Source organism: Ambystoma mexicanum, chromosome 5q (assembly GCF_040938575.1).
Source record: "Ambystoma mexicanum isolate Mex_15411 chromosome 5q, UKY_AmexF1_1, whole genome shotgun sequence".
NCBI lineage: Eukaryota > Metazoa > Chordata > Amphibia > Caudata > Ambystomatidae > Ambystoma > Ambystoma mexicanum.
In genome coordinates this window covers 214,115,770-214,135,555 of record NC_090933.1, presented here as the reverse complement: position 1 = coordinate 214,135,555, position 19,786 = coordinate 214,115,770, and the positions used below count along the sequence as shown (strand labels likewise).

At 45.3% G+C, this 19,786-nt stretch overlaps 1 protein-coding gene across 1 annotated transcript in view; it reads right to left on the bottom strand.

Moving 5' to 3' along the window:
- The window catches only part of LOC138497337 (cytosolic non-specific dipeptidase-like), a 114,342-nt gene that overhangs the window by 69,609 nt on the left and 24,947 nt on the right, over positions 1 to 19,786 (bottom strand). The window contains exons 3-5 of the mRNA XM_069620734.1: positions 16,364 to 16,474; positions 13,166 to 13,309; positions 5,871 to 6,033 (exon numbers count right to left, since the gene is read on the bottom strand). Coding sequence (XP_069476835.1) covers positions 5,871 to 6,033; positions 13,166 to 13,309; positions 16,364 to 16,474 — 418 coding nt within the window. The remainder of the gene's footprint in view (positions 1 to 5,870; positions 6,034 to 13,165; positions 13,310 to 16,363; positions 16,475 to 19,786) is intronic.

Genomic DNA, 19,786 nt, shown 5'->3' with positions numbered 1-19,786 from the left:
GCTACTCTTCAAGCAGGATGCTCCATAAGTGAAATCTAGAACTATAACTTGCCTTCCTTGGTATTCTATGATCACTAACTCTTGCTTTCCCTTTCTAGCTGTCCGCTATGGCATCTCTTCCTGGCCTCATGTGAACTGCAGCAAGCATTTCCTGGTTTCGCCAGAGACGCATCCATTACCTAGCAACGGTATGTCCACCCATTGTGTTTTGTTTCACACTAACCTCCAGAATTCCGTCTGCCTATATTCTCCTCCCTCTCCTCCCAAAGCCACACGCCCCTAAACAAAGGTTAGTGCAATTGAATATTGACCCTGACTGTCTAAAGGATAACTTGTACTCACAATGGTACCCTAAAGGCCATCTGACGAGGCTCCCTTAGGGCCTCCCAACTGTCCCTACTTTATCCAGTTAGTTATTATTATATTTATATAGTGCAAATCCACTGACCCTAAGGCTTAAGGGCGCTAACACATTTAGTGTTCTAAAGGGATATGGAAAGTGCCTTTCAGACACTCAGTTGTAAGGGGCCACACCTTCTCTCTCCATTTCCTTTCCTGTGTTCTTGCTACACTTCTCGCCGAATCTCTATACACCTTGTTTCTCTCCCTTCTTTGTTTCTATCCCTCCAATGTCACTCACTTCTTCTAAACTTTACTAACTTCTTTAGGTATTACTCCGCCCACCTACTTCTTTCCACCCAACCTTCCACACTGCTTCTCTACTGCCCACTCCATGCTACTACTCCTCACATGCGAGTACTCCTCCTTGTAAATAACTACTCAAACACTCACCTTTCACCCAGTACCACCTGCTTCAAACACTCCTTACACTAACCATCCTAAATGTACTCGGCACACTATCACACACACTCCCAATGCAGTACCATTTGCACTTACTAACCAATACATCACTTTATTCAGAAATCACTGCTCCCATCTTCCTTCTGCTGATCTCCTGGTCCATCACATCTGTCTCCGACCTCACCCACAACTTCCTGTTTTCTGTTAGCCCTTTATCCTCCTACCATTGGTTCTCTTACCATGGTTAATCCTGCCCTTCCTTCCCCTCCCTGGATGTGTTATGATCAGCAAAGTTGACAAGCAGTGGCTTTAAATCCCACCCACTTTCTCCATGCAGCCCGCCGCATCATAGTGATGTCGTTCCAGGAAGCAGAGTGTCTCAAATCATACTGGGCAGCTTTGACCTTGCCAGGGTATGTCCAGTTCTGGTGGGGTCTGCGCTCCTTTGGTGTTCTCAGGATTGTCCCTTGTGCAGGGGAGTGGGTTGCTAATGCTCTGGCGCAGTAAATGTTCTGCTTTGCATCCGTGTAAACCGTGCGCAACTTCTCTGCTCTCTTGCACTGTCAGCTCTTCCCATTAAGCATTCAACAGCTGGTGTGAGACAGGTTTGTACTACAAAGACAAATGCTGGCACAATTGGGGGTAGGATGGACAGGAACTGGGACCCTTTCAACGTTCACCATCTACCTCTGGGGTAGGACTGGTTCTGGATTTCTCCTTGGTAGGTAAAGCAGATTATTATAGTCCCATCTCTCGGGGTATGCACTGAAATGCCAAAGGGCAGACTATGAATCAGATAATACCAATTTTACCACACGGTCGGGTTTATTTTGAGAACGCTGCAGTTTCATAACAATCACCCACCGTATGGCTGGGACTATAATAATCTCTTCTGCCTGGAAAAAGACTGAGGAAGAAACACGCGTCAGCTTTTCTTTTTTGATTAAAGTACAGTTCTCTTGGCAAATTATTTTGGTTCAGCCCTGTGTAGTTGTGGTCTTGTTGAATTATTTGAAGGACACCTGGGGAGTAGGGGCGTTCTTTGAACGACCGCCCACAGCAGATAAAGTGCATCTTAATTCTTCTTGCAAATATTTCCTTCTATTTCATTGACAAATGCTGCTTGTTCAAGCTTAATTGCCCCATTGGTTTTCTACCTCCTTGGTAGGAATCCCACCCTTTGCTAAGGGGGGGTCCCCATCCCCTCTTGACAAGGCAGGATATTGGCTTTGTCACGAGTAGTCGTAGTGTGGAGAGAAGAGAGCAGTGGTCGTGTTGAAGTGATGTAGTAGTGTGGAGAGTATTGATAGTGTGCAGAGGGGAGATTAGTGGTAGGCAGTAGGATTAAGGGGTGGAAGGAAGCCATTAGGAGGGAGTGGGAGTAAAGACCATTGAAGGGACAGTATAGGGAGAATGAGGGAGAGAGGTGAGACGACAGGTGGAGTTGGACACAGGAGAGTAGAAAGAAGAGTGTGAGTGATAGAGGTAGGGCAAGGAATACAACGATGCGGAATGACCAGCGAATGTGAAACCCCGACTGTCTGAAATGCATATACATCAAGTCATTCCTGTGGTGAAATCATGGATAAGGACACCTAGATTGCTCCCTGGGAAGTTTAGAGAGAGAAGGCATTAGCTTTTAGGCCATCACCAGACGACAAATACATTTTTGATGGAGGTTACTGATCGAGTGAGACCTTGGTTAGGGTATGACCAACCTTCCCAGGTTAGAGATGGAAGGATGGCCCATTAGGGTCATTGCAGAACTGAAAATAAAAAACCTTGAACCATCTCTGGGAGCCGGTGTGTTATTGAAACTATCTGTAACATGTACAACTCTTTAAAATGCAGAAAAGGGTAATTTTCACCCTTCATGCACTTCTCATTCCACTGGAAAGCGGGTGAGTTAGAGATGTCCACCTTTTCACACATGAGGTCCTCTGGGAATAATTGTTTCCACTGTGTGCAAGGAATTGCTTGCTCTCTTTCAGATAAGGTCTTAAACGTTTACATAAGGTAATAATGTCTACAAAACATCAGGCAGCTTTTACAATGTTTACTTTCTCTCTCTATGGTGAAGTAAAAAACATTGGAAGAGTTTTTATGAAGTATTGGATATCATAATCAGGTGGTATTTGAAGCACATAGAATTCCGACAAATCTACAAATACTGCATGCAGTCAATAGCCCTGAACCCCTAATTTGGTAGGCAGTAAAAACAGCCAATATTTGCAGATACCTCCTCTTGTTACTGCTGTCAGGAGGTCCACATGGGACGCACAAATGACTGGTTTATAACGGATATTTCACAGGCTTTGATTGATATAGAAATTTGAACAAAAGGGATGAAACCAAGACAAGTCTCTCACCCTCAGTCTGAGAACATCTCACACTGAGGGCATGATAAACTCAATGGCATTGTGGGTGTCCCGGGGATTCACAAACCCCCAAAAGAAAGTCAGACTGTTACAGGTTTCTCAGGTGTTCCTGACCCCAGTTGCTAATCTTGGTTCTACCAAAGGTCTCCACGTGAGCCTGTTAGTTTAATGCACTGGTGGTCCAGCTGCAAATTCTCCGCTAGGGTGAACGCGGCCAGGAATAGTGGCCTCTGTTTTTCTTGCCCCATGTTCAACACCAGGACGGATTCTCCCACTCCTACAAATTGCATGGTCTAGCCTAACCCCTTCACCCCCAGGCCCCCTTAGTCTCCCCGAGTGTCCATCCTCTGGCCTTTTTATTTAGGCTTTCGTTCTCCCTCCTCCTGGTCCTGGCTAGGGCCTTTCTGACCTGCCATAACCTTCCTACTCAGTCTGAATACAGGCTCACTCTCCACCTGGTCCGTCTTCTCTTCCCCATCACCTGCTCTGATCGTTTCCTTCCTCCAGCTCCTCTACTCCTTTTACATTGTTCTCCTCCAATCTCATCTAGTCCTGCTGCTGTGCTCCTCGTTTCACCACTCTCTCTTCCAATATTATTCCATCATGCTGCTCATTTTCTTGAAATTTGCCAACAATTGCATTCCACTGGTGGGGTGAAATTCCACCTTTTTCCACACTTTTGGAGTTCTTCTGGCAGAAATCTGTTTTTTAAACTAAATTTCGTTTTGGTGTGCCGGAAACACAAACAAAATTGTGCAAAATATTAAATTTCGCATGGGAAAGAGCCCCAAACGGCCAATTCTGCTCTGAGGATGACATTGGCAGATTAGGTGAAATTCTCAAGGAATCTGCCAATTATCCCACGTAACGGAATTAACAATTCTTGCCCACCCCCATTTGCCACCTTGTCAGATATGTTTCCTCCTCCTCTGCTCCTTCTTTCACATCCTCCCCTTATGATCTTACTCTCTCCTACGGGTTCCTCCACGCCTCCTTTCGCTACCTCCTCAGATGTTACGACTGCCACCTCTGCTGTATCACCTTCCCTATCTGATGTTATTCCCGCGTGCTGTCTCTACACTCCCCTTACCTGCAATACCTTTTTAATGCTCCTGGTATAACTCAAATATTCTCCAACCACTTGCCACAAACTCTTTTAGCAATGCATACTGGCTGACATTACACTTCTCCCTCTCCCTCCTGGTTTGGGCTAACTGTCTTGTAATTAGAGGAGAATTTGCACTGGCTGTTACTCCTGGGTTCATCTCTCTTCACATTTGGTTTAGAGGCTCAGACAAAGCCTTCATCTGACTCTCCACCATCTTGGCTTGGACTATTTAGGGCTCCCTATGCAGGACCCAGATTTCCTGTCTCCTCAGTGTGTGATTTATGGAATGAGAAAACCCTTGGTAAAGTGTTTAAACTCTCTGGATAATAAAAAAGTGTTGATTCCTAGTGAATGTGTAATATTAAATATTAAGCAATGGAATACTCTGCCAGGAGACAATGATTTGTCATTTTATTGCATACACAGATAATTCCATGGTCGTAAAACCGGCAAGCATACAAGACTAGATCAGGCATGGGTCTCCGTAGCTTAGGGAGTGTGTCCTTGAGCTTGGAACTGATTTCTCTAAAGTTGGGCAAATTATAGCAGTATCAAAACACCCGTGGGTATAGTCGTTGAATGAAATTGACTTTGCTTAAGGGAAGTTTTTGTTTTCCCGATCACACATCCAGGTCATCAGGACATTGCTTTTTATTCACTGTGCTTTCATTTTAAAAACCACTGCATTCCACGAGTTTCAGGCTTGATATTTGTTTTGAGGGAAGCAGTTGGACTGAAGGCCCCAATAACACTTATTTGCAAAATGTAATCCCAGGACTGTAAAAGTGTCATTAAACACTTAGCCATCCTACTCTGACAGATTTGGTATCTATCAAACCAATTGGCAAGGTTAGTCCCCTTTTTATTTCAAGTGCTATAGCCAGCATAATAACAGTGTACACAACTCATAAGGCCTCATTACAATGTCGGTGGTATCCTGTTGGTAAATCCGGCGGGATACTACCAAAACGGTAACACCGTTACTGGCTCTACTAATGCCAGAATTACTGGCATATTTCAAGTGCCGGCAATGGTGGTAATTGCCCATTCCATGGGGAAATTGCTGATATTACTGCCACCGGTAACGCCGGTGTCTGTAATATCAGCATTTTTTGGTGGTGGGGTGCTGGAATACCCAAACTTGGAATGAGGCCCATAGTCGGTACCATAAACCGGCTCAATAGTATAACATACAGCAACCTAGCTAACCCAGATATGGCTTAGAAGGAAAAACAAAAATGTGTCAACTTTCAACTCTATCTAAAACTCAACTCTATCTAAAACTGCCCCAGTGTATACCCCTCTCCCAAGAACACGGAGGTTTCATTTTGGCAAACAGGTAGCAGGTCCTTCCGACCTGCAAACACAGGCTTCACCTTCTGCCTTCCCTTTATCACACTAACACCCCACCCACCAGTTTTTCTTAAAGAGCGAGGCCAACATTATTGGAACAAGGGTGCTTAAGTCCACTTACCTGAGCTTACAGCCTATTCACATAACAAGGGCAGAAAGGTCACAGATCAGTAGTAAGTCACAGTTTCTTCTGCAGCAAAGGACACAGAAAGCAAGGTGCAAAATCTTACCATTTTTGTCCTCTAGTGTATATGGTTCCGTAGCCCAGCCATCTTCCATTTTGGCAGGTTGTACATCTAAATGACCATAAAAACAGACGGTTGGCTTTTTTGGGTCACTTCCAATTTCTGCCAGAATCACTGGTGGTAAAGGTATTTTCTGTCCATTTGGGAGCTTGAATAATTATAAATGAAAGTCAGAAGGCGGGAAAAGACTTGCAGGCACAAGTATTCATCACAATGTCAAATATTTTGACCAGGCATATGGAAATGGCACTTACGTAACTGCACCTCCCATCTCTTGATGGGTTAATGCCTGTTGAAGCGATATTAGTTTCGGTCCCTCCTCGATAGAGAATTACGGACAATGTTCACTAATACAGTAACTTATGCAGATTTCTGTGTGCAATCAAGCACACTAATGCGGTCACACCCGCATTCTCATTCTATCTGGATATTTGTGGGTAACAATTCTGTTTTAGCCAAAATTGCATATCGCCATACAGAATACCATGGGGCCGATTCACAAAGAGGTTATTCTGACTTACTCTCTGTTTAAACCTTCACAGGGCTGTTTTATTCCAAAAGAGGTTACTATGAGTAACTGATTTACTCCTAGTAAGGCAGGAGTAAGCAAGATTACTCAAGTAACTTCTCTGAATCAAACAGCACCCTGCAGGTTTAAGGCCGGGGTAAGTCAGGCAAGTCCGTAACCTCTTTGTGCCCCTGTATCTTGCCAATAAAATAAAACTAATTTCTCAGATGGATGCATTTTGGGGATTTACCATAGTAACAGGAGTAGGAAGACTACTTAACAATGCCTCCATTTGTTTAATTTGGCACAATAGGAGGGGATAACACAACTTAGAATTCCACGCCATGATTAGGCTTGCTAACTCAGAATAAATTGCCCCCTTCAGAAATTGGGGTGCAAAATGTAGTCACGGGTTTGAATACGGTCAAAGCAAACTCAGCCCTTCATCCCTCTCAAGTTAAAAGTATCACATTAAGTAACAATGATAACTATTATTAGCACCCTTGCGGGGGGGAGCCAGCCAATCAGGTGGCTAGGAACACAGGCTTGAACCGCTGGTGAAAGACCCCGTTCCATCCTACCCCGACAGCAGGCTCCCCCCGCCACCATCTTCCCCTCACTCCCCATCCTGTTATTTTATCCCCCCCCCCCCTCGAGCCTCCAACTTACTGTATCTCTGCAGCAGCGGCACTCCCCGCAGCCACCACTCCTTCCTCTCGGATCATGCAGACTGCCATGGAAAGGCAAGAGGGGCTCCGCACAGAGCCCAGCTTCCCTTTCCATGGTGGACATTTTGGAAAAGGATTTACCTTAGTACAACGGGAAGCGGCAGGCGTCCGGTGCTATGAATGAAAATCTTTTTTGACTGCACCGGGCTACTGCTTTGGCAACTTGGGGGTACTAATAGCCGTAATCCCCTGTTCCAAGCGCTGGGACAGGGGGGGGGAATGAGGGGGGAGCAACGGCTCACTTCGCTGAGGCCGATAACTTGGCCTGCCGGCCATTACCCCCCTGTTCCAGCCCTTGGAATGGGGGGGGGGGGGAGAAATGGAATCAACGCCATATTAATGTAGAGTTTTGCTTTCACAGCTTCTGGGGCAAGTGGCATAGTTCGTATAGTTCAAGAGGACTGCCTCATCTCTTTCTGGTTATGCAGGCTTTAAAGTGACCAGACCCCTTCTTGCTGGTCTATTCTAGGCACAGGATTTCTGGGGTCCCTTACCTCATGACTATGGTGTAATGCAGGGGTGCTCACAAACATTTTCCAGGGGGGGCCCAAGGTTCAGTTTCATTTTTGTCCAAAGGCTGTATTGTTCACTGCCCAAAGCTCAAGCCCTTCAAAACACTAATATGTCAATTTTGCTGACAGTGGGGGGTTCGAAGTGCCCGAAAAGAATGTGTTAATGTTGAAAAGGCATTGTGTGCAAATCATATTGATAAAACATGAAGGGCCTCATCACGAGTTGGGCTGTAGCCCTTAAGTGAGGCGGTAACAGTATTACCACTGCATTTAAGGGCTGGCCCTTTCATGAGTTGCGGCTAAATATGCGGTTTTACCTCCAGCTTTTTACTGGAGGTGAAATCCCATTTAGCGCCCTTTTTTCGGCGGTATTACCGCCGGCTGTATTAGCCTGCAGTATTAACGCCGAAAATGCCCCATTGGATCCAATGGGCCCAATAGGGAATGGGGATTTACCAAACGCATGATCTGGCGGGTGCTAAGGCTATTACATTCGAGCGGTATTACTGCCAGGGTACAGTCAACTCGTGATGAGGCCCGAAGTGATTTAAATATTACATCATGAGGAGTATTGTGGTTTTGCAGAAGACATTTTGTTTTCCATTCATGCCAAATGGTGCATTGCATTGTAAAAACACACAGGTACTATAATACATAAACGGATGTAAAAATCTATTTGTAGGGAGTTTGGGTGTTCTTCTAGAGCAAATGATTATGAAAAGGTATAAAGTACTCTGAGCCAGTAACACTGACAAATGTGGTGGGATTTTTAGCAGGGTTTGGACAACTTCTCTTAGAAAAAGATTGTAATACCATGCATTTTAAGGTAAATTAGACAAGTGTCATGCCTATGAAGAATTAACTGCCACTGGGTGGCATTTGAGGCCTCACTTGGAAATCGGATGGTAACAAATGCATGTGTGAGGCCGTCTACATCTGAGATAAGGGATGGAGGGGATATCTCAGAAGTATTCACCTCCCATATGGGGCCAGTTTACCCATAGCAAGTTGGAATCCCAAGGCAGGGCCGGCTAAGCCGTTATTCTTTTTAAAGTTCATATACTGGGAACTATAGACGCGCAATAACAACCCTTATGGACTTTGACTTTTGAAGGTTGAAAAGTTGAGTATCTCATACAATGAGGTGACAACAACACCCATTATTACAGAATATTGCATGAAGTGCTATATACAAATGGAAATCATAATATCCAGTCATTAACTGGAATAGGGTGGTATTACAGAGGTGTTTGATGCTCTACTTGGCATCAATCTGACAGGAGAGTGCTGCACCTTAAAGTTGGCAACTGTACCCTGCACACAATAACTGTTATAACTGTGGTATTTGAGGCTTTGCATGCCATATTATGGCCAAAACTAGAAAGCTAAAGCTGCAAGTGACATTTGGTGGCTGAATGATGCATCGGAGTCCTAAAATACCACTACTTGGGCATTTCAGGCTGTGGTTGAATATGATGGAAGCATCTGCACATGTAAGGCTGCAACTTTAAAATAAAAAACGTGGCATTTGTGTTGGGGGATGCAGTGAAAGGGGCACTGACTATTTGTGGTGGTTGTGTTGAGTAATTCAGCAATACCGGGCGGAAGTACTTTCTTGGATAAAGGAAGTCGGGTCAATCAATGACATGGAGATGTTGGACGAAGCTGAGTAAGAACATCTGCCAAGGACTGGGTCAGAACCCAAACCCTCTGATCAGAAGACTCACTGCAAACCCTTTTGATCGCTACCCACGGCACCCTGTGAAAGCAGCCCTACTGTGACAAGTCCACACAGACCATGAAGAATCCCAACCCACGACCACATTGAGTAATGAGGCTCAAGCCTCAGTATCCAATAATCACCGCTGATGGATAACATCCATCAGCAAGAAGATGAAAGACAGATGACACGAAGTTCGCTGAGCGTGTTATTTGGGACACCAGAGGAAGAGATTAAAAGGGCTCTCATACATGGCTCACCATAGCTTTCTTAGCACAAGCATGGAAGAGCACAGAAGCATTGCCTACCAAAAGGGAGTGGATAAATAAAGCAAAGGAACTTTATCAGATGGAACGAATTACTGAATGGCTTATTGGTACCGACTGTAACCTTAAGATGTAATAGTAACCATTTTGGAGCAAGCATGGAACGTGGAGGAATCTTGAGGAAGGACTTATTGTAACCGGGGCAATGGGAAGGAGAAAGGCCAGGTCAGAAGGCGGGTGGAGCTGAGTAATCAAGGAAGTACCATGTATATATAAGGGCCATAAATGTGTTGTGTGGGGGTCTGCTGCATAGGGCAAAGGAGAGGTGGTAGGGTGGTCGGCTGAGTCTGTAACCAATTATTAACAATTAGAGGCTATAATAGAGGGAAAATGATTGTCGGTTTCTATGTTGGGGGGTGTTTTCCTCTGTAAAACAGTTGCGTTTATTAAAAATATACTTTAAAAGTGCTGCCTAGATGCCAAAACAAAAATTACATTCAAAAGCCAAACCATATGGCTATATCAATATCTTTTTTGTAGCCATTCTTTATCTTCCTCTCTAATGGGGTATATATTTTTGGGGTATGCCCTTTTCCTCCTCATGTTATAATGCCAACCTTCTGTATACCATGTTCGCTATTACCTCGAACTCGTGGTGTTTCTTCCTCCACCTCATCCATATCACTCTCTACCCCTTATGTTACTTCCTCTGTCACTTCTAGCCTTTGATGTAATCATCTCCTCCTTGGGTTTTACCGCCTCTTCCTGCACCCTGATTCCTTCGGTCTCCCCATGACTTCCATTCCCGTCTCCTGATTTACCGCCTCATGCCACTTCCACCCTTCTGATGTTACCACCTTTGTCACTCCCTTAACTCTCTCACCACCTCTGTCATATTCACTCACCGTTGGATGCTCCCACCTCCTCCTTGACCCTCTTTGCTCTATTCCAGCCTCTTCCTATTGCAGCGCTCTCCATTCTTCTCCAAATGTGAGCTGCCTGCTAATGCATCCCACGATTAGCAACTGGGGCGGTGTGGTTCTATACCAAGCTCTCACCTCCCCCCGATTGGATCTCCTAGCGAGATATTGTCCTGTGGCTTCTTAGGGCACTTTGTGAATCATAAGGGATTACAGCTTTACAATGCATATACAAAGCTACTCTTTGCAGCACTAGATGCCATGGGAGTAATTTACACAAACTTTGCAGACGATACGCAAATTCCCACCCCCCCCCCCCCCATCTCAGGTAACCTAGATCAGGATACTGCCTGTATCAACATAATCTACTTTCTCATTCAAAATTGGATGGCGAACAATATTCTCTGCCTAAAAAAAAAGAAAAAAAAAAAAGATTCTCAGTCGGTTCCCCAGCCAAACTTAGTTAACTCCAGTCTGACTACACCTCCATCCGGATAGAGGGCACCCCCCCACCCCATCACCATATCACACAAAGTCAAAGCTCTAGGAGCTCGACTCTAAACTATGAAAAATCATATTAGCGCTCTTGCCTCCTCCACTGCATACACAGCCAAACTCATTACATTAAGAAAACCCTTCCTCTCCACTGAAAACTGCCCGACACTCGCCAGAGCCCTAATCCTCACAAAGCTAGACTATTGCAATATTTTACTGCTAGGCACCTAAAAAACTAAAACCTAACCAAACTACAACTTCTGCAAAATAAAGCCTTTAGAGCTGCCCAAGGTATTAACAGAAGAGAACACATCACATCTCACAGAAGAGAACACATCTCCCAACACGGAAGAGATGCACACTGGCTACCAGTACAAGCAAGAATCCTCAAAAAAAAAAAACTAAAAAAAAAAAAATGATTACCCATAAATGCATCTCTGACATGGCACCTACCCATCTTAGTCAAACCATATCACACAAAACCACAACGAGATCCCTCAGATCCAGCAACAATACACACCTCCATATCCCATGCTTCACCACCACCAGAGCAGGCAACTCCAGCTTCCCCATTACAGCCCCGCGCATCTGGAACTCACTCCCCACCCACCGCACCAACGAGACCTCCTTCCAAAAGTTCAAAAAGCAATTAAAAACATGGCTGTTTAATAAATACTAGCCACCCAAGCAACTATGAAACCATACTGTTTGTGTCATCACTATGCAATCCAAAATGTATGATTATGATTTAAAAACACCATGTTGCTGCAACCAAAGTCTTTATGATACCCAAGATGAATGATTAAGATGTATGTACGCCGTGATACCTGAGGGTTTGGGTGTGTAATCAAATGCAATAAATAAAAAACAGCATATACTGTGGAAGAATGCTTTAGATAAATAATTAATAAGCATGTTAGCAGACGTAGACATAGGGAAATATTAAGGGACAATTAGGAGGGTGCTCTTTCTCAGCACAAGGGGCACAGAAGACTTCTCTTCTGATACAAATTAACTCTCACCAGAGAAAGCCTCAACATTGACCCCACGCAGAGGTCATGGTACTATTTTCTGGTTTGCATCCTTCAACACAACAGCAAAGCTATCTTGCGTTTTCTCTCTCTCACCTCTAACCTAAGACAATCCACACTGATTCAGATCCGCCAGAGCACCTGCAGGTAATGTAAATGGTAGCAGAAACTGCATACATTCCGATTAGCACTATGCCAACTTTCTAATTGGCTCAGCCAATCTGGAAGGAGAATTCCAGGGCAATTCCCCATACCATTTGCACGTAATTGTTCAGAATATGCTTTCCTGCATCACAAGCCAACCAGAACACTGCCTGTTTATGTCCCCAGTTCCCTCCATTTCAGCAGGGTGTGGGCAGCTCAGCCCCATTGCAGTGTTGCGCCCTCACACTGCCTTCCCTCAGCTTCATCTCCCCTTAGCAACACAGAACTGAAGCAAGGCGCTCCTTCATGGACCGTGGTGCCCCAGCTCAGCCATGTTTCTCTTGCTGCACAGATCAGCGGGAATGCCGCAGTCTGCATGCATCCTTTTGGAGGGAGGAGGATAGGGACCAGGAAAGGCCTCCCCCCAGGTGTTAAGTGTTACCCCAATGTGATCTAGATGTTAAATTGTGTTTCCAGGCACATAAGGCCCAAGAATTCCCCCTACCCCTGAGCACTAAGGCTTAAATGACAACACATCACAAACATGCAAGCTGTAAATCTCCCCTCCTGCAATAAACCAGTTTTTATCTGAGTTTATTCCTCATCCTTCTTTACCATCATGTATCCCTGTACCTTTTCCCTTGCTCCCCCCCCCCCCATTTATTATATAAAAAGGATTTTTTTAAAGGTTTGTTTCGGGAGTGGCTTATACTTTAGTATATGGCATCATTGGTTGTTTTAATGAACTGCAATACTCTATCTTCATTTTAGGTCATATTTATGTAGACTGTATGTAGCATTTCATCTTTACATTGTAGCCTTTTTCACATTTAAGATTCCGGTATAACTTTGGTAATGCAATTGGATTTGTACATATGTTCCTGTCAAACAACAAAGGTTGGAGAGAAAAAAAAAAACAAGCATTCGTCCTTTCTCAAATCAGAGTGCAACCTTACCTCTTGATCACCAAGCTCTGCCATCTCAACACTGCCACCCATTTTCTTGATCATTTCTTTGGCCACGTTCATCATATCTGTGACAAGAGGCCACTTCTCTGGATTACTGGAGTCACTTTCAATGGCCACCCATTCTTTCAGTCTCTGTGGAAGGCAGTGGGGAGACACATGAAAGTCTACCCTTCCAGGTGCTGTGCTACTATACCAGTTGTCCAATTATTCCTTATTTGGGGACTAACATAATGAAGTTGAATAATGACTCAGTATATATCATAAGAAAACAAGCATTTACAAAGATAGCATTTGTGGCTTTAGAAAAGGTATTGTGTAGACATGCGTCCAGCCTGGACCTTTTGCCAGTTGCCATCATAACCACACCTAGTCACAGCCTTCAGTGCAGATTATTTCCTCATCTCCAATAGGTAAAGATTATAAATTAGACTCCTCAACCTAGCCTACGTGGCATCTTGATAGAATTGTAAATGTTAGGATGTCTCACACAGATAGAATGCCTAAGTTTAGCCTGCGTCGCATCTAAATAGCAATGCGATTCAATGTTTGACACGATTTGCCAGCCAAGCCTGGACCAAGCGTGCAATCATGACTCAATAACAATTTCACCCTTCTGCATACACCTCTCAAACTCTAAATAAACACAACCACAACTCTATAACACAACAACCCCACAAACTTCACTACAACAACAAAAACACACAGACTCACAACAGGACACAACGGCTACCGAACTGAAAGCACCCCAAGCTCAGCCAACAGACCCACCGGGCTGAGGCCGCCAACAGCACATCACTGCTCGCTTGCACTTTCCCCCCAACTTATTCCCACTAAATCACCCCCCCCCCCAACCTAGTCTTCCCTTTTGCAGAGCCGCCAGAGCGCCAGGGGACCACTCCGGTGGCGATCATGTTAAAGGATATTTGTACCGTGCACTAACATATCTGTAAACAGTTTTTTCTCTCGGAACCAACCATTTCTCTATTGTGCGAACTCATTTTCGAATGCACTTTAATGGACTAATTGTTGGTTGTAGGTAATGCTCGTTTTGAAAGAAAAGATACCTACAGATTTGTCCAGGACCAAAGAGCCGTTAAAAACACAGTATTGATACCTGCTTCCCAAGTAGTTCCTAACTCAGCGACCGTAATACCCAGACAGCTTCACCTTTTGCAGTACTACATTTATGCTCAGCGCTTTCTCAGTTTCCATACAGCGAGTATCTCTTTGCATTTTCCTACAGAAGAACTCAGTTAACATGGAATAGACTCCCAAAGGGATAAACAGAATCATCAACACCTTTCTCACAGCGGTTTAAGAAAAACTTAGATTATGTTAAATTCCATGGACAGTCAGTTCTGGTTTAGTATGTAGACTACCTCTTACTTGCCTCACTCCTATGAAGCCTGCAAGCAGGACACCCCGATACATGTAACTGCACCAGTTAAAAAAAACATGCAAAGCATCTGCATGCAAATTAGAGTTATGTATGGAAAGAGTTCATTATTGAGGAAGTTACGTCATGTTAGGACAGTTTTATAGCAGGTTCCTGTACAAAAGCCATTCTGAAGGTACTCAGACAATACAGATGGGAGCATTTTTAGGGATGATCGGGTACTTTAGTAATTGGATCTTAGGTTATGCAGTAATAGTAAAACCCTTAGAGCAGTACACTAGTATCAATACACTAGAGCCCTTCCCAGTGGACACCAGAGACAGAATAGGCATTTCACAAAGTTAAAAGAACCCCATCACATGCACCAGCATTAGATTTCCCAGAGTACAACAAGAAATTCACACGGTATTCTTATAAAAAGGAATGGATTTGCATTAGCCGTCCTCACACAAACAACGAACATACAATGCAACCAATTGCTATTAAAGTAAAGCCTTAGCAGAAGGACTGTCATGTGCCTTAGATACATTGAAGTAGATGCCGTGGGAAAGGCTGTTAAAGAGGGACAGTGATGGCTATGGGGGTTAATCCCACCGTTTAAAAAAAAAAAGGCACTGGAGAGATACGATCGATGGGCTTGAGGCCAAGGACACGTCTCACTGTCCTGTTCTGGATGAGCTGTAAAGGATGGAAAGTAGAGGCAGGTAGCTTTAGAAAGAGTCTATTGCAATAGTCCAGCCTAGAGAAGACCAGAGCTCTGGAGACAGTGAGCTTCTGGGGGAAGTGAGGAAAGGAAGAGTATCTCTGAGGAAGTGCAGCTGATAGTGACTTCTTAGAGACGTCAGAGAAATGAAGAGAGAAAGTGTGGAGCCGAAGAGGACCTCACGGTTCTTAGCCTCACAGGTAAGAGCAGGAAGAGGGTCCAGGCTGGGTGGCCAGAGAGTGAGAGGAAAGGAGGGGAAGCTGGTGATTCGATGAGGAGGATCTCCATCTTACTGGCATTAAGGCAGAGATCATTGGCGGAACACCACTCCTGAATTGCGGACAGACATTCTGGGATGAGAGAGGGGGAGAAGAGGCGGCTGAGGGGATCCTGAATGAAAGCAGAGTATCATCTGCATAGCACTTAAAGTTGGAGCAGAGAGCAGCTAAACAGTGAGCGAGAGGTGCCAGGTATTGGTTGAACAGCCAGGGAGAAAGATTAGACTCCTGGGGAACACCACAGGTAGAGGGAGAGATAGAAGAGGAACGACCCAAGTTGGACCGGAGAGGGTCGATCAGAGAGAAAGGAGGTCAGCCAAGCCAGTGCCTGGTTGGTGATACCCAGGTTATCACAGAGCCGGTTGAGCAGGTTGCATGGTTGACAGTATCAAAAGCAGAAGAGAGCGCGAGGAAGCTAAGAACACAAGGAAGGTTAGAGTGGAGGTTTGAGACCGTCTTCACGGATGTTCAGGAGAACAGTTTCTGTGCTTCTGGCCTCTCTAAACACCGATGGTCATGGAGACAACCAATGCATATGCCATGGAATAGCTTTAGGGCTCTTACAGAGACACATTCCACAAACAAAATGGCGCATAGGGCAAAAACATGGACTCAGTTAACCATTCAGTGTAAAACATAATTCACATTCGTGCTCAACTGTTTTTCAAACTTCGTTCTCATTGCCTACTGTGCTGGATTGATAAGACTTTGGACAATGTAACGCCTCTAAGTTACATATGGTTGAGGGACGGTTTGGGTAACGTTTCCACCTTTGCCTCCAGCAGTTCCGACATCTACAGAATCCTCACCTGTACATATTCGTCTTGGTGGGCATCAATGTACCGAAACAGTTCGTTTTGAGGGACAGGCGAGGCCTCTGCCAGGAGCGTTAGCAACGATAGGCAGAGTATTGCTGGCATCTGTAAAACACAAGCAAAATCCATGAGAAATGGTCATCCTCAAATACTAGGGTTTGGTCTATCAGTCAGTCCGAACAGGCTTGCCGGTAAGAATAATTGAAAGGTCCTTTGCCAACATGGTCATCGGGGGAAAGAAAATCCTCACATTGCACTTTGCAGTAAAAAAACTGGAATGTTTGGTTTAAAAAATTTTTTTTTACAAAAGTGTTGGTTGGTAAAAGAAGTCAGCAAACGTTCATAGAACCAGTAACATTGATGTGATATTCAAAAGAAGAAAATGTTAAAAGCATAATTGAAAAAAAAAAAAAATTGTTTAAGGAAGTATGGTCTTAAATACTGTGCAAGGCCTGGACATTGCCCTGCCTGTATTTGTCCCACAACAGATTCCTTACAAGCGTTTGTGTGATGTGTGTAATCAGAAGAAATCGGACTTCTGAATGAGGACATTGGGCCTCATTATGAGTCTGCTGGTCTTGAAACAACGGTGCCGCTAAACCCGCTGCCACTGTTGTTTCTGGACCAGGAAACTACAAGTTCTGCAGGCGGGTGGTGTTACTAGTGACGCCACCCGCCTGCAGATGGAAATGGAAACACTGGCACTGTTAATTATGGTGCCAGTGTTTCCATGGTCCCAATCCCCACGGAGTCCTATGGACTCTGTGGGAATGGGGAGTAACGTTATTCCACCTCCGGAATTTCCGGACCACCGGGGCTGTAATGCTCCGGTAAGTCTGGCAAGTCCCAAGGTGGTAATTCATTCGGGTCGTTTGTCCGGCACTGCTACCGCCGCACTCGTAATGAGGCCCATTGTTTTTTTAGTGCACAATGCCCCTCACAAAGTATTGACAGTGTACTTCTTTCAAACAATAAAAATCCCCATGCCAGTCAATATGTATAATTACTATATTGAAATCGCAGGGTATACATGGAAAAACGTGTGCGGCCAAGACTGTTTCTCCGGCCCGTTTCCAACATGGCGATTAAATGGGCAGGAAAAATGGGTTAGGTAGCCTGGCATATAAATGATCCCAATGATTTCTGAGTCTCCCTTCCATAATCTGAAACCTCTGTATATAAGTTGATAAAGAGGTCTGTACTGGGGTCTGGGCATGCACACGCCGAGACCCTGTGAGACAAAATGACTCCTGCTCTGCGGGACTGCATGGAGCAGCAGTGGCTAAAGCGCCTTCTCTGCCCCACACTACTACTAAACCCGCCCCTGTAAATGAAACAGTGGATGCAGACATGTGAAAGGACACTGGGTGATAAGCAGGGTTTGTTCAGGCAATCTGATTGGGCAACAATGTCAATGTTCAAGGATGTGTTCTGGAAAAAAGGTAGAGAAGAGTGACTCCGTCTCTATGGACAAATAAAATGGACCAGGGGCACAGGACATCTTGTCTTTGGTGGTTGATACAGCTTTCAGCTGGGCTTCTAGGTCCTTAAACTGCTTTCAAGCCGATGTCCAGACGTGCAAATTGATGTGATCCCTCTGGGGATAATCATCGCGTTGGCTTGAAGGTGCAGGCCACCGTTGGGTCAAGTCTACATTTGAGATGGTGAGACAATGGCTTCCAATAGTTCGGGGGCAGCAGTCAACTCTGTGGCAGGATGACAAATTCGCTGAGTCGAGTGAGCATTCAATAGCAAGTTGATGCCTTTTCATCAGCCAGATGTTGAACCTGAGATCGGGTTGAGACGAGTTGATCCGCTTCAATGGTGGGGCTGGTATCTGGCTTACTTGAAGTGCTGCAAGTGTTCAAAGCGGCGTAGAGTGCCAAAAGAAGCAACATGGGTTCTGTCAGCTTGAAGTACATTAAGCGTGGTTGATCTGGCTCAGTGGCGTCTCAAGGAAAAGAAACAGGATTCCAAGCGGTCTCTGGTTTGCTGGGAGGCCAAATCCAGGGTCTCCAAGAAAAGGTGTCCTTCATTAATACAGTTCCATGGCAGGAAGTTGGCTAGCACCTACAGGGGGTCCGTCACCTTCAGTGAACAGGTTCCTGGATCCAGTGCAGCTAGCAGGGGGACGTTGCCTTGGCCCACAGCAGTTCATCCCCACTGATCCCCGAGGATGATTAGAGGGCAGTGAATGCCCCTGCCTTCGATTATTATTATTAGGGTATTTATTGAGCGAGGACCTAGCTTTGGGGAAAGCAACAGAGTGCTTTACAATCATAGGGGAAGAGCACAGTGATGGCAAAATGAGCATGGAGTTAACAGGGGAGGGTTGGCATTTGGCAGCAAGGGGGGGGGAGACAGTGGCAGCAGATTTGAGTCTCAGGTAGGGTGGGGATTACAGGGTGTGTTAAGGAGCAGTCATTCCTTGAAGAGGAAGACCTTGAGCCTGTTCCTGAACTGTAGAAGTGATGGGGCAATCTGGTGATGGGGCAATCTGGTTCTTTCCTTCCTGCACTGTCATCATTCAAGTCTGCACATGTCCTTACTTCTGATGGAGTGCAGTCCTCCGGAGTTGGCGAGTTTCTCAGTGAGATAGCTTGGGGACTTCAGGATGGCAGCCTGTAGATTATGCAACAGCATTTGGACACGATACAGGCTCGCAGTGGGAGCCAGTGTAGTTCGATGAGGGTTGGGTGATTGTCAAATTTGCACAGTCCTTTAATGAGTCTTGTTGCTGCATGGAGGACCCATTTCAGGGGTGCCAGGGTAGATGACAAAAGGCCTTCCAAAAGGGCTTTGCCGCCATCCAAGTGGGTGAGAACCAAGGCAGGACAGCAGATGGGAAGTGATTTTCTGGGATGAAGGGCTTGATTTTCTGCAGGAGAGAAAGTAGGTGTCAAGCTGTTTGTGTCTTCCTTGCTATGTGCCGTTTGAACATGAGGTGTCTATCGATGTTGAACCAATGGGACTCGGGACAGGGGGGCTAGCTGGGGTGTGAATCCCTTGAGGTTTTTAGCAGAGAGCCAGATCTGGATATCAGGATGTTCAGTGTTGTTGGTCAGCAGTAGGAGTTCAGTCTTGGAGGGGTTGAGCTTCAGGTAAGCACTGGATATGCAGGACTGGATCAATGTGAGGCAGGCCTTGAGCCTGTGTATGCCTATCAATGCCCTCCCTCGAATCACCACTCTCCTCACCTGATTGTTCGGAGTCTGTCTCCTTGATTCCTTGTCGGTGAGCCAGATAGTCCTTCGATTTTGATGTCTGGATCCTGTCACGAGAAGTAGCCGTGGTGCATCCCAAACTGGACCACTCCACGACTTACAGTCCCGGAAGCAGGAAATGTATGGGGGGAAGCCAAAGGTGGAAAACCCCCCCGTGAATATCCCTCGTTGCTGGCCAACAGGTACAGTAGAA